The sequence below is a fragment of the Mustela nivalis genome (assembly GCF_964662115.1).
Source record: "Mustela nivalis genome assembly, chromosome: 12".
Taxonomy (NCBI): domain Eukaryota; kingdom Metazoa; phylum Chordata; class Mammalia; order Carnivora; family Mustelidae; genus Mustela; species Mustela nivalis.
The window spans coordinates 13,242,162-13,255,808 of NC_139031.1; the positions used below are offsets into that span (position 1 = coordinate 13,242,162).

Consider the following 13,647-nt stretch of genomic DNA (forward strand, 5'->3'; position numbering starts at 1 on the left):
TGTGTGTGTAGGAGAGTGTGGGTAGCTGCACAGTATACTTGAAGGCTTTTCAGAGGTGGCCTTCTGCCTTCTCTGTAGCAGCAACTTCACAGAATGTGGGCAAGTGTAAGAAAATGGATTCATTTCAGATATTGATTTGGAATCTGGATCTAATAACTGCTGCTGCCAATTATTTGAAGATGTTCATGGCTGAGTCAGATTGAGTCCCCTGGTCACTTGTAGAGGTACAAGGATAAGAAGGTCGCCACATCTATGTGGATCTATATGGATAGTTTTCCAAAATGAATTTTGGGATTTTGATCTGATAGACACTTATATTCTTCCAGGTTATAAAAGGCTATATTAAAGCTTGAGTTTCTTGTTCTTACCTGCACCTGGAATGTCTTCTTCTCTGGGAACAGTGTAATGAGGGCTGCATGAGCACAGGGAGGTTGGTCTCTCTTGTGCCTCCAGTGTGCCCCTGTGTGGAGAATAGTGCCTATACCTAGCAGGTCCTCAGGGCAGAGATATTGCCTGGCTGAAGGACAGAGTAATTGCTGTCCTCTGGCCTATTGGACATGGTCACGATCATCAGGGGCCTCACTTCAGCCTTCATCTGCTTCCCCTCTGCGTCCTCAAGTGCCAACCTTTCCTTGGTGGCTGTTCTGTCTGCCCTCTTTCCCACCTGCCTGCCCCTCTTGAGCATCCTGGGGTTTTTTCCACCTTCCTTGCCATGTAGATTTGCTCAAGGAGGCTCCCCACCATTGCTCTTGGTTTGGTCAGGAGCAGGAGCGGGGAGGCCGTGCCTGGCGTGGAGGAGCAGGAGAGAATGAGGGGCTGGTCATGCTCCCTGAATGGAGCTTACCTGGTAGCATCAAGGGGGACCCTGTGGCAGGTGAGAAACTTAGCTAATGCAACAACCTCTCACCTTTTGTTTTGTGATTTGTCCCCTTTCTTGGGGAGCTGAGTGGGATGACATTAGACCCTGGTGACTCCCTATGCAAAAGTTTTTCCTTAGGTGACTTTGCATTTTTCCTTAGGTGACTTTGCAAACTGGATTGTCATGACTTTAGGGATTAGGGGCCTTTCTCCTCCAAACACCCCCTACTTAGGCTTTTCCCTTATTCTTTTCTATGCAGCTACTTTCTTGCAGTTTAGGCGGAGTGTATGACCTCATTGAGGACATGAGAATCTCTGGCAATGACCTGTATTTGGGTATCATTGATATATTGCACAGTGCTGGGGTACAGATGCACGTGTGTGAGCTCAGTGGCTTTTGGTTGTGTGGTCTCATTTGGTACCATCAGCTGGATCCTCTCCTAGGGTGGCCTGTCCATTCTAGCTCTTCTTTTCCCCACACACTCCTGGAGTCCCTGCATATGTGGATTTCTTTCTTATTTTTCTGCTAATTGACAGTTTAGGACCATTTCCTTTTGATTCAGGGAAACTAGGTTCTCTTCTGCCTGATTTCAGGATGTACAGCCCAATTTCAGGTCCACATTGCCTCCACCCTATATTAATTTCCTGAGGCTACCACAGACTGGGTGGCTTAGAACAACAGTGATGTATTGTCTCACAGCTGGATGCTGGAAATCAAAACCAAGGTGTCAGCAGGGTCATGTTCCTTTGAAACTTGTTAGGAATCATACCTGCTCTTCCTAGCTTTTGGTGGCTTCCCTGGCTTGTGGGTGCCTCAGTCCAGGCTCTGCCTCGTTGTCCTGTGGTCTTCTCCCTGAGTCTGCACGTGACCATTCTCTTTTAAGGGCATAGGATGTGTGGTTTAGGAGCCCATCCTTTTCTAGCATGATCTCATCTTAACTAATTACAGGGTAGTAACCCTGTTTCCAAATAAGGTCAAGTTTCGAGGTACTAGGTTTAAGACTTCAGCTTATCTTTTTTGGCAACCAGCGTGTCACAATTCAATTCATAACGTAATCTTGGGTTTAAAGGTATTACTGTTCTTACCCCACTGAATTTTCCTATGTTGACCTTGACGTCCCTGAGGTGTTGGGCTCCAGGATGCCTTAACCTGACCTGTATCCTCTTTGGATCATTCTCAGCAGGCTTCTCATGTCGATTGACATTTTGCATTTTTTCCCCCTTGCCTGTGATCCTCTTTGCCTTGCTATAAAACCTCTACTGTTGCCTCACCCTTTTGTACCTGAACGACGCATCCATCTCTACTTGAAAGGCAAGACCCTCGTTTATTCCCCTACTTGCCAGGATCTGACTTCTGTTCCTGTTACTTGTTCATCTAGTCACATAAAAAAAAAAAAAAAAAGATTTTATTTATTTATTTGAGAGAGAATGAGAGAGAGAGAGAGTGAGCACAAGGGGAGGGTCAGAGGGAGAAGCAGACTCCCTGCTGAGCAGAAAGCCTAAAGCGGGATTCAACTCCAGGATCATTCATGACCTGAGCCAAAGGCAGTTGCTTAACCAACTGAGCTACCCAGGTGCTCCTCATCTAGTCACTATCCGTGGAGTGCCCGAAGGAGGTGGGACACTGCCAGGCACAGCCCTCACAGTGCTGTTGACACTGCAAATGGTCAAGCGCCCAGGTGCCAAATCTGGTGGCATTTCCAGCCTTGGCCCACTCCCTCCTCAGTCTCCTGGCTGCCTTGCTCCTCCTCTGTCTCCTTCATGGGCTGTTTCTTTCTGCTCCCCTTCATGAATTTTGGGGGGAGGGTCCCTAGGGTTCAGCCCATGCCTGATGTTCTTCTGACATTAGTGGCCACCTTAAGTGATCTCTGCACCTCTGTCTCCAGACCAGATTCCTCTTCAGAGGAATATCTAGAAACTGGCCCAATGTTTCTGTGGCACCTTTGCATTTGGTTCCAGGCACTGTGCTGTGTGTTCCAGGCACTGTGCTGGTTCCAGGCCTTATTTTAATGATTCTTCCAGCCTGTTGAGGATGGGACGGCACTCTTGTCTCGTGTTAGGGACGTGACTTAAGTTTGTTCCTGTTCCTGTCCTGTTGAGATCACTGAAGTTTAGAGGGGCCAGAATTCAAACTCAGTCCATCCCCAAATCTTAGATGTCCTATAGGTAATTGGAGAGAAGGTGTGGGATCAAAATGGGTAATGCATTTTGATAGAGAGCTTCCGTGGGCTCAGGAAAGAACACAGAGAGGGACTAAGCTCTGAAGTGTGCTGGGTGCAAGAACGGGCAGAGAAGAGGCAGCCAGGCTCAGCCCATCCCTCCAAGTGGACCGAAGAATTCAGTGTTGACGTTCACCCTCATTCAAATGCTTGTGTCATCCATTAGGAGTAATTTGAACGCTGCTGTCTTCTGTCGCACAGTCCACTTACCTGCTTAGCAGGACCTGCATTTACTATTTTCCCGGGCAGCTTTTAGGAGGCATTTGTGTTGGCTTCTATGCTGTGTCTCCCTCTCCTGCCACACCCCTGCTCCCTGGCTTCCACTTCCCTGCCTCCCCCATGACACAGATACCCACTGCAGGCATGTCTGCCGTGTGGTGTGGATCGCGCCCAGCAGCTTGCTTCATCATCGTAGCTTTTTGCCTTCATGGAGTATCTGTCTGGCTTTCCCTGTAGGGCTTGGAGCACCCCGTGACCACTGTCAGCAGCAGCGATTTGGAGAAGGCCTACCTGGCGTACTGTGCCCCGGGCTCTGACGCCCAGGCAGCCGTCCTGAAGTTCCAGGCCGGAAAGCACAAATACGAGTTAGACTTCAAAGGTATGTCCTGACCTGTTGCCCTCACCCAGCAGGGTTTGGCCATCTGTTGGCCTGGCCTTTCCCTCCTTGACCCTGGAGAAGTTCTGTGTACACACTGAGGGCCAGGAAAGGAAAGGAGAGGGGGTCCCTGCTCCTGAAGTGCTGTCCACGTGGAAGGGGAGTCAGACCTGTGACAGATGGTGGCAGCCCGGGGTGGATGGAGGAACAGCTGCCGGGGAGAGGGAGCTGAAGGGAGAGGAACCCGAGGAAGGACGGGAGCCCGAAGTGTGGAGGTACGGGCAGGGGCTGCTTTTGTGCAGTGCTGGTGGTCCTGTAGGCCATGGACGAGGCTCTGGGGTCCCAGGGTTAACCTTGGTCCCTGGCTGGTGTCAGCCATTCTGCTCTGCACTGTGCCCTGTCCTCCCTGGCCTGGCGGCTCCCCATCGTCCTCTCAGCACCTGCGGCTCAGGTGGGCTGCAGACTGAGCACATGCTAGATGTGCACTTTCCTTAAAAGTTACTGGAAGCGGATTGTCCTGCGCCCATAGTGTCCTGACACTGAACTTTAAGTGACTTGTCCTGGTTGCCTTTGCAGACAGACAGAAACAGGCCAAATACCCTTTGGCCAGTTCATGTAGTGACTGATTTTGGAGGATTTTTTTTTTTTTTTTCATTTTAGTTTTTTCTGTGGCTTCTCTTAAGACATTTCCTCATGGTTTTATCACCCCAGCTCTGTTTAACTCAGTGTTGCCTTACCTTTTAAATTCTGAGTACTTCTGAATGTTCAGCACCTTTTGAGGGAATTCACTGGGCCTTCCTTTAAATACAATTTGCTGTTTTTTCTGTTTTGTGGACCTTCTACTATGTGGAGGGCAGCAGAGTGTGTGCACTGAATTATCCTAACACCACGCGACCTGCTCGCTGTGGTTTTGTAGTGCTTGTTTTCTTGGTGAGGGTGGAACCGCTGCCCCTCAGTGTGCCCTTGCAGAGATTCTGTGCTCTCTGCAGGGAGAGCGGCTCACCTGCCCTCAGCATCTGCTGGGGACCAGTAGCCATAGGTCAAGTCTGGTTTCCTGTCCACAGTCTGATAGATACAAATGCACGAAAGGGGTAGCGAGTTACATGAGGATCAAGTCCTTGCAACTAGCACCCATCTGAAGGCCGCTGGCAACCGTTTGAAACACTCCTTTTAAGTATCTGGAAAACGTCAGAGCCAGAAATGTCAGATGCGGCCTTTACCATTCTCAGCCTAGGCTGCATCCCCAGGGGACAGAACCGAGAATCAGGGTAAGGGTGGGAAAGAGCACACACATGCGGTTTTCTGTAAACTGCAGGAAAAAGTGTGTTCACGCCACACTGACCCAGTCTCACGTGGATAGGCACAATTCGTTTTGCTGGTGGTGGATCACAGCAGCAACAGAAGTAGTTTGAGGTGAGTTAGGTTCCCGTCTCACAGCGAGATGTTGTGAAAGCAAGTCTCAGACCCAAGTCAGCCAGACATGTTTATGAACAAAATATTATTAGGAAACAAGTGCAGTTAAGAAACACACATAACAGGTCAAATGATTGGTTCTGTAGGATTGAGGAAGACTAGTGCTGTCATTTTAGGGACTCTTGTCACAAGCTTTGCTCAAGGCCACTGCCAGTGCCTCGATTCCCGAGGGAGAACAGCGATATCTATTAGCTACAATCAGATGGGCAGAATCCCCAAGGTCACGCTTGTTTAGGGACTTAGCCTAGTGTATTCCTTGTAGGGGTAACAAAGGAAAAAACTCACTTTTTCCCATCCACAGAAGGGTAGGGAGTGGGTCTCAAATATAGTTTATTTTGCATGTCTTGAGTAGTTTTACCAGTGAAAGACCATTTGAGACTTAGGATGATGTCAGTCAAGAGGCCAATAAAAACCCAAGTAAGTGTGCTAATTATTGATGGGAGGTGAGGGGTGGACAACAGTGGGGCTTGTGGTAGCCATGTTTGGTGCCTGGGCTCCTGATTAGAAGGTGGGGGACCCCTGCGAGTTCTGATCTTGATGACCACCTGGGCGACAGCATGAGGGACTTCCACCTCAGTGATGTTATGCTCAAATGCAGTGTATGCTCAAATGCAGTAACATAAGTTACAGACACCTACAAATTAATGTTAAAATGGTTTTTTAAATGAAAAAGAAAAAACTGGTTTTGTATTCTTAAGTGCAGAAAGTAAGATGTGACAGGGTTTTCCTGGTGGCAAGCAACATGTAATCTAGCTCATAGGTGTTTGTGATTTTTCAACTTGAGGATCAGTGTCTCCTCTCATCCCCTCAGGATGAACCCGAGGATCATGGGGGTGGGCGTAGGGCAAGGATTTTGTTTATTAAAGATGGTACAGGTTTAAAAAGGTTGAGAAATACTGCTGTGGAGTCAGTTTAGTCAAATTAAAAAAAGTTATGAGTAAAATTAGTGTATTAATTCTAAATCCCCCTGGCTCAAAATGTGGTAATTTGGTCTCAGGCTGGGCTGAAGCTTTTTTTATATCCAAGTTGGGAAAAATTGCTAAGCAAAATAATGGTTTAAACAAGATTGGAAGGAACAATTTAAAAGTGCTCATGTATAATTGATATGTCAATTACTCATCATTCATGTGTTCATTAAACCCAGTCTCCTAAGGATACCTATTTTCTTTTATGAATATTTGAAATGTGAAAATTGCCTTGTTTTTTTAACAGACTGACTCTAGGCTTTACACATTAGGATTAGTTTTCCAAACCATTTAGTTTGTGTTTATAAAACATTGCCATCCTATGTGTGTGTATATATATGCATTTGGTGTTTTGTTTTTTTTTTTTCTTCTTTAGTGTTTGTTCAGAAAAACCTGGTCTATGGCACAGTCAGAAAGGTTTGCCGGCGACCCAGGTTCGTGTCCCCGCAGGAGGTGAAGGTGAAGCAAGCCTGGTAGGTGGCATGAGAACCAGGGGGCCGTGCTCTGCTGCACGTCCAGGAAGCCTCCCCGGGCTGGCATAACGCAGTAAGAGGGTGTGTTGGCTTGTGTCACTGAATGTGCCAGTGCTCTGTCTCTGAGTGCCCAGGCCCGCCCCCCAGGCAGGACCTTCGTACTTTCCTTCACTTAATACTATAGTGCTGGTATTAATATCCATGTTCCAGAAAAGGTCTGAGAATTCATGAAACTGGAAAACCAGGATACACTTAGCACATTTCAGAGAGAGAAGTATTAGCATGGATTATAAGATGATAAATAAAATTCAGGTGTATAGAAATATGTCAGAGTATTTTTCTAATTGTGTGGTAGACTAATTAACTTTTAGTTAATAAAGCATTAAGGTGCCAAACGAAGTGTAACATGAAATAAAGGGAAAAAAAGACCTAAGACACTGGAAAAGAATTGTATAATTAGATTTTTTTTAAAAAAAAAAGATTGATTTATTTGAGAGAGAGAGAATGTGTGTGTGCACGCGCACGCATGGGTGCACGCAGAGGTGGGGAAGGGCAGAGGGAGAGAATCTCAGGTAGACTCTGCACTGAGCACAGAGCCCAATGTGGGGCTTGATCCCACAACCCTGAGAACATGACCTGAGCTGAAATCAAGAGTAGGACACTTAACCGACTGAGCCACCTAGGCGCATGCCATATAATTAGATATTTTAACTCTAAGTGTGCAAGTGGTGTTCCTGATTCATAGGGTATTCTTGTGCAGATTTTTCCAGAAACCAAAAAACTTACTCCTGACTTTAGACTAATTTAGAGAATGGTTAGGGAACAGTAATAATCTCACTTCTCATAATTTCTGTCTGTCTCCATCTTCAAGTGATTGTATATTTTGCTTTTTAACTTGGAAGGGATCTTTATAGTGGCTCTTAGGGTTTTTCTGTTTGTTTTTGGAGTCCGATTTTGTTATTGGTAGTGAGCTGTGGACTTGGCTTCTGACAAAGTACGTGGGGCTCTTTGTTCTCCAGTCGCATCATGTGCGAATGCCAGCTTCGGTGCCATCACCTGTGGCAGTGTGACTGCTGGTATCTGTGTGCCAGGGGCTGGGAAAGGCTTAGGGCCACAGTGTCATCTTTTGGGTAGAGGATTTGTGATTCACAATTACAGGCTGCTTATTGTGCTCTGCAAGCCGGTTAGGCTTGAAGCTGGCTCATCAGTTTGTATTTTTCAGTTGAATAGTTGAATCATAGATCTGAGTGTTTGAAGATGTCGAAGTGATAGAAAAATAATGGAATTATATACCGATAAGAAAATTATGTGTTTCATGGTTTTATGTACTTGCATATCATGGGATACCAAAAACCTGAAAATGGCTGCAGCCGTTGGTCTCTTAGTGGCCGCTTAGTCTCTTCTTCCTCGGGGCGGGATCCCTTTTGAGTTCCAGAAGCCACTAGGGGCCTTCTAAGCATTTAGGAGCAGGAGAGGGCCCTCCTGCAGCTGATGGGGCATATTTAAGAGCTTGGCTCTACCCAGACCCCCACTGAACCAGTAGTTTTAGGCTGGGTGCAGATGTCCTGGGATTAGAGCTGGGAGAAGGGTTCTTTCTCTCTAATCCACATGGCCACCTGCAGGAGGACAGTGGCTGGATGGCAGCAGGTACCACAGCACCTGGTACATGGGGTGTGGCACAGCCCAAGCTGGGACTTCAGCCAGTGTTGTCCTCAGCCAGCTGCGCCTTCCTTTAACCAGAGAAACCGGGCTCATTTCTGTTTCATGGTGAACCAAATAGTTTTTCTCTGCTGGCTCTTCTGGGGTCTTGCAGATGGACCTCAGTAGTTGTATTTGTGGACCATGGTCATTTAAAGAAGAGTTTGATACAAACTAGAGAGAAAAGGTATTATCAGTCCAAGAAAAGGGTGTACTCAGTAGTCAGTGTCTTCCTGTTGTCTCCAGCGTTTCCACAATGAGTCGCCATTTGCATACATTTCTGATTTATCTTTATTATCTTTCTTTCTGCGAAAATGAGCAAATGCGTACAGAGAAAAGTATTTTCTGATTTCACTTTTCTTGCACCAAACTAGAGGCAGCATTCTGTATGTACTGCTCTGTACCTTTTCTTTTCCCTTTCAGGACACTGAAGTCTTCTGAAATCTGTCTGTCTGCGTGGCTCTCCATCACCTGTGCATACCCTAATTTATTTAATCTGTCTCCTTTGGAGGGAAGTTTTGCATTGTTTCAGCTCTTTTGTTGTTACAAGGGTAACACTACAGTGGATGATCTGGTGTACGTGAGGTTTCATGTTCAGGAAGGTTAATGTTCTGGAAGATAAATGCAAATTCCTCTTAATGGGGTTGAACCATTATACACTTGGCCTCAAGGTGCTTGAGGTACTGCCTTGGCCTTGGCAACCAGTGAGTCATCAAGCTCTTGGACTTTTGCTGTTTTCATGTGTGGCAAAGGGTGTTTCAGTGTATTTTAATTTGCGTTCTCTTATGAGTGAAGTTTAAAGTTTTTTTGCTAAATCTACCAGCCATTTGCCTTTCTTTTTCTGTGGGGAGTTTGTCTTTTTGTTCAATTTTTTTGTCAGCCTTTTGGTGTTTTTTTTTATACGTTAAGAACCTTTTATCTACTGGGGAGATCAGCACTCAGTTTCTTATACAAATCACAAACCTTTTCTCTTGATTTCTTAGTTGCCAGCTTTGTTTATAAAGTATTGTACCCGGGCAGAAATGTTTATTTTTTAGTAAAATGGATCCATCTCTCCTGTATATTGCTTCTGGATTTAGAGTTTAGTTAACTGTGGCCGCTTCTACTTCTGGAAGTTATTTTTTATTTTTCCCCTAATCAAAGCCTACCTTAGATACAGTTTGGAAAAAATCTTTCACCTTTCTGAGACTGGATGTTTTTTGTTATCACTGTAATGTGGTCTTTAGAGGGCCACAGACACCACACATCAGAAATAAAAGCGATCATTTTGGTCAGATTCAGACTAAGATATGCCTGATTCAGGCAGGATCTTCCTAGTGCATAACCTGAGAGTCACACAGTGTCCACGCAGTGAAGCCTGTGGCTCTTCCTGCGAACCCAAGTGACGGCTGCCAGCTGTTGGAACTCTAGTAAGCAAGTCTGCTCCCGCCTCTCTAGCCAGCTGGGACTCCTAGAGTGGGTTGCTTTCAGAAACAACTTCTCTGTTTACACGAATGACAGGGTCACAGAATATGATCTCCGCATTCCAGAGTTTTAATACCAGAGTTTGATGTGAAGTTTGAAATGGCATTTACACATCGGCTCTTTGGTTTAGTTCCTTACTGTCCTTATATCCTGCATAAAAATGTTTTATTCATGTGATTGAGTCCCTATTTTTTCTTTTCTTGCCGCCTTATGGATATTTTTGGTCATTTCATTTTTTCCCCTCCTATTAGTTTGGAAGTTATGTACTATATTACTTTATTTTTTTTTTAAGATTTTATTTATTTATTTGACAGACAAAAATCACAAGTAGGTAGAGTGGCAGGCAGAGAGAGAGAGAGAGAGAGAGAGGAGGAAGCAGGCTCCCTGCTGAGCTGAGAGCGGACGTGGGGCTCGATCCCAGGACTCTGGGATCATGACCTGAGCCAAAGGCAGAGGCTTTTTAACCCACTGAGCCACCCAGGCGCCCCTACTTAATTTTTTTAAAGGCCACACTAGAAATTATAACCTGTTCTTAGGTATGAGTTGGTCAGTATCTTTGCCTTCCTATCGACTAATGTAAGAGCTTTCAAATACCTTATTCCATTAATTTCCTCTCTTGTTTTTTAACTTCATGAGTATTGTTACTTTATACAATGAATGTTTCATTAGATTTACTCATGTTTTACTGCTTTGTCTTTTCACATTTTCTTAGATGAAGATCTGTTGGAAAATTGTATTTTTGTTTGCCTAACTACATCTTCATTTTTTTTTAAAAGATTTTATTTATTTATTTGATAGAAATCACAAGTAGATGGAGAGGCAGGCAGAGAGAGAGAGAGAAGCAGGCTCCCTGCCGAGCAGAGAGCCCGATGCGGGACTCGATCCCAGGACCCCGAGATCATGACCTGAGCCGAAGGCAGCGGCTTAACCCACTGAGCCAGTCTTGAAAGATATTTTTATTGGCTCTAGCGTTTTAGGGTGTGGTTATTTTCTCCTGGAACATGGAAGAGTTCATTCCACTGTCACCTGGTTTCCATTGCTACTGTTGGAAAATTGGTTGTTGGTCTAAGCAGAGCCCCTTTTCCAGACTCATTCTTGTCTTCCTCTGACTGCTTTTCAGATTGTGTTGGTCTTGCTGTTCCGTGCTCTCACCCTGGTGTGGCAGGGTGCGTGCTCTTATTTATCCTTTTGGAGATTCTTGGGGCTTTTTAGACCTCTCCTTTGTTCTCCTTAAAATAGCCTTCAGCCTTTCCTCTCCTCTCTTTTCAGAGCTTTGGTTAGCTTCTGACCAGATCCAGGCCTTCTCTCTCTCTCCTCCTGGTCCCAGCTTCTCCTCCGTATCTCTCATCTCGGCATGCTGGATAACCGCCCTTCCTTTTTTGTTCAACTTACTCCCTCTCCTCAGGCGGTCTCCCTTGCTCACAAGGTTGTCCTTGGAACTTCGCCTAGCAAGGAGTGTCTTTCACTTCCAGAAGTTCTTTTTCGTTCTTTTTAAAACCCTCCACATTTTTTTATAGTTCAGTTCCTTGCATATATTTTTAAAGTTTTTCTTTTATTTCTTTAAACACAGAAAAAATAATTGTTCTGTTATAATCTTATAATCTTGCCTCATAATTTCAGCATCTTCAGTCTCCACGGTCTGTTTCTGGCTAATTTTTGCTTATGGGACCTTGGTTAGTTATTTTAAACTGTGCTGTTTTCCTAGGAGAGTTATTTGTGGGAGTTCTTTGAGGCTTAGGATGAAGGTACACATCTCATGCCAGTGGAAACAGAAGGTAGATCTATTGTAGAAAGAACAGATCATTCTGAAATGGAATCAGAAGGATTTGCTATTACAGTGACATAGTTCCTGTTCCTAGACCTGTTGGGTCACATGTCTTTTAGAACTCAGTCTTTGTTTATTTTTATTTTTTGGAAAGATGATAAGGTGCTTATGTTATGTGAAACCTGTAATTAAACATGCTAATATTGCAGCTGTATGAAATAAGCTTAGTCCCTTTAAATAGGATATTTACAGACCACAAATAGCCTCCTAGCAGTTGTAGTCAACTTTCTACTGTCAAAGGAGGATTTTTTTTTTTTTTTTTTTAATTTGAGAGAGAGCGTGAGCACGAGTATTGGGCAGCAGGGGGAAAGCAGACTCCCTACTGAGTGTGGAGCCTGACACGGGGCTCCGTCTCCCTGAACTGAAATCAAGGGGGATGCTCAACCGACAGCCAGCCAGGCAGTCCTGCTAAATGAGTTGTGACATACATTTTCTGTTTTTTAAAAAGTGTTTTTGTATGCCAGTTACACCTCATTGAGGCCTCTTGAAAAGAGAGCTCTTTGAATTTTAAAATTGTGATGAAAGTTTGTATGTGCTCCTTTGATCAGTTATTCTCTGCCTTCCATGCAAGCGTTGAGATACAGGTGAGAAATGGATCCCTTGTGCCTGAGATTTTGGGGTTTGGCCACGTGGGCAAAGATAGATGTGCTCCCATGTCATGGATAGTATGCTTAGGGGCTTCCCCATCTCTACCTGCTCTTACCAAATGGTATGCTGAGACCCCAGACCGTTGGTACTGTGAGTGGCAGCCACCAGTAGTAGATCTGCCTAAGACTAAACAAAATCTCAGTGTTTTTGTTTACATTTTGTAGCAGTGTCAAGTTTCAAGGCCCAAAGAGCATCCCAGACCATTGGGACCCCTCGGCCCTGCCAGACCCTGGCTTTAAGGTATGGGACTCACACTGCCTCGGGCCACGGAGGAGGGTGTTCTTAGACACAGTGAGTGAACAGACTCCACCACTGAGGGAGCCGTCCGGCGAGGCTGGGGCAGGAGGCAGGAGCTGTGTGTGGGTTTAGGTTCGGGTCTTAAGGGTTTTAAGGCTGGATGACCACCAGGAAGATGGTTGGGGCCCCAAGGGAAAAGGCTGTATTGTGGATGAAGGATGATGACCTGGAAATTTCTCAAAGGGCAGAAATAAGAGCTTAACCGCTGTTTAGCCAATAAGTATTAGTTTTACCAAGCAAGAAAAGAAAAAGCCAGGGAGGATTTGAGTGTGATGAGGGACATGTCGAGGGGAGTTGCTATAGGAAGGCGCCAGATACCAGAAGACAGGGACACCAGTTCACATGGCTCATGTCAGGCCTTCCAGCTGACGAGAGCTACACTGAGTTCTATGGAGTACTCAGGCCATTGTCCACTACCGCCTTGTGTACATGAGGTCCTCTGACGCTGGCATCCTGCTGAGCACTGTGCTGACGGCTCTGTGTCTGTCTTCCCTGGGAGGACTCCTCTTATCGAGTTGTACACAGACCCCAGTATGCACACAGACCCCAGCAGCCCAGACACATGTGCGAAGGGCTGGGCGAGCTTCAGTGGTAGTACTCAGCGTCACAGGGCCAGGTGACCAGATGAAGGGGAATAGGGAAGGTTTCACTGGGTCCGCACCTAAGTGATGGCTGATGGTTATACAGACAGAAGTAGGGGAAGAACATACAGGTCGATGGAGACTGCATAGGGAAGGAGCCCAGGGCAGGGTGGAGGGCATGCATAGCCCCTGGGGAGCAGGAGGGAGGTCAGGCAGGTTTGGTTGTATGGTTGAGCTGTAGGCCATGACAGGTATGGGAGCCCTTGACAGTCTGGTCTGGGGGGAGGGGCAGGCTGGTTCCCTATTGGGGGAGGGGAGTTTGTGTCCTCCCATGGGATGGAAGCAAGGAAACCAGTCACAACTTCAGTTGCAGGAGATGCATGGACATTCAGACTGCACTCACCGTAGGGGAAGGCCATGGTACAGAGTGATCGCCCAGGGATCCCTTAACAGGCTGTCATTGGGCCAAGCCTCAAGGAGCAGGAACAGGGCAGCGGGTTAGTTGCAGGCTGAAAGTGCAGGAATTGTCACTGCAGACATCAGCTGCCCTC

The 13,647-nt window shown here is 46.0% G+C and overlaps 1 protein-coding gene across 1 annotated transcript in view; it reads left to right on the forward strand.

The window, feature by feature from the left end:
* The window catches only part of PARP12 (poly(ADP-ribose) polymerase family member 12), a 42,627-nt gene that overhangs the window by 23,213 nt on the left and 5,767 nt on the right, over positions 1–13,647 (forward strand). The window contains exons 7-9 of the mRNA XM_082693887.1: positions 3,534–3,675; positions 6,487–6,583; positions 12,383–12,458. Coding sequence (XP_082550013.1) covers positions 3,534–3,675; positions 6,487–6,583; positions 12,383–12,458 — 315 coding nt within the window. The remainder of the gene's footprint in view (positions 1–3,533; positions 3,676–6,486; positions 6,584–12,382; positions 12,459–13,647) is intronic.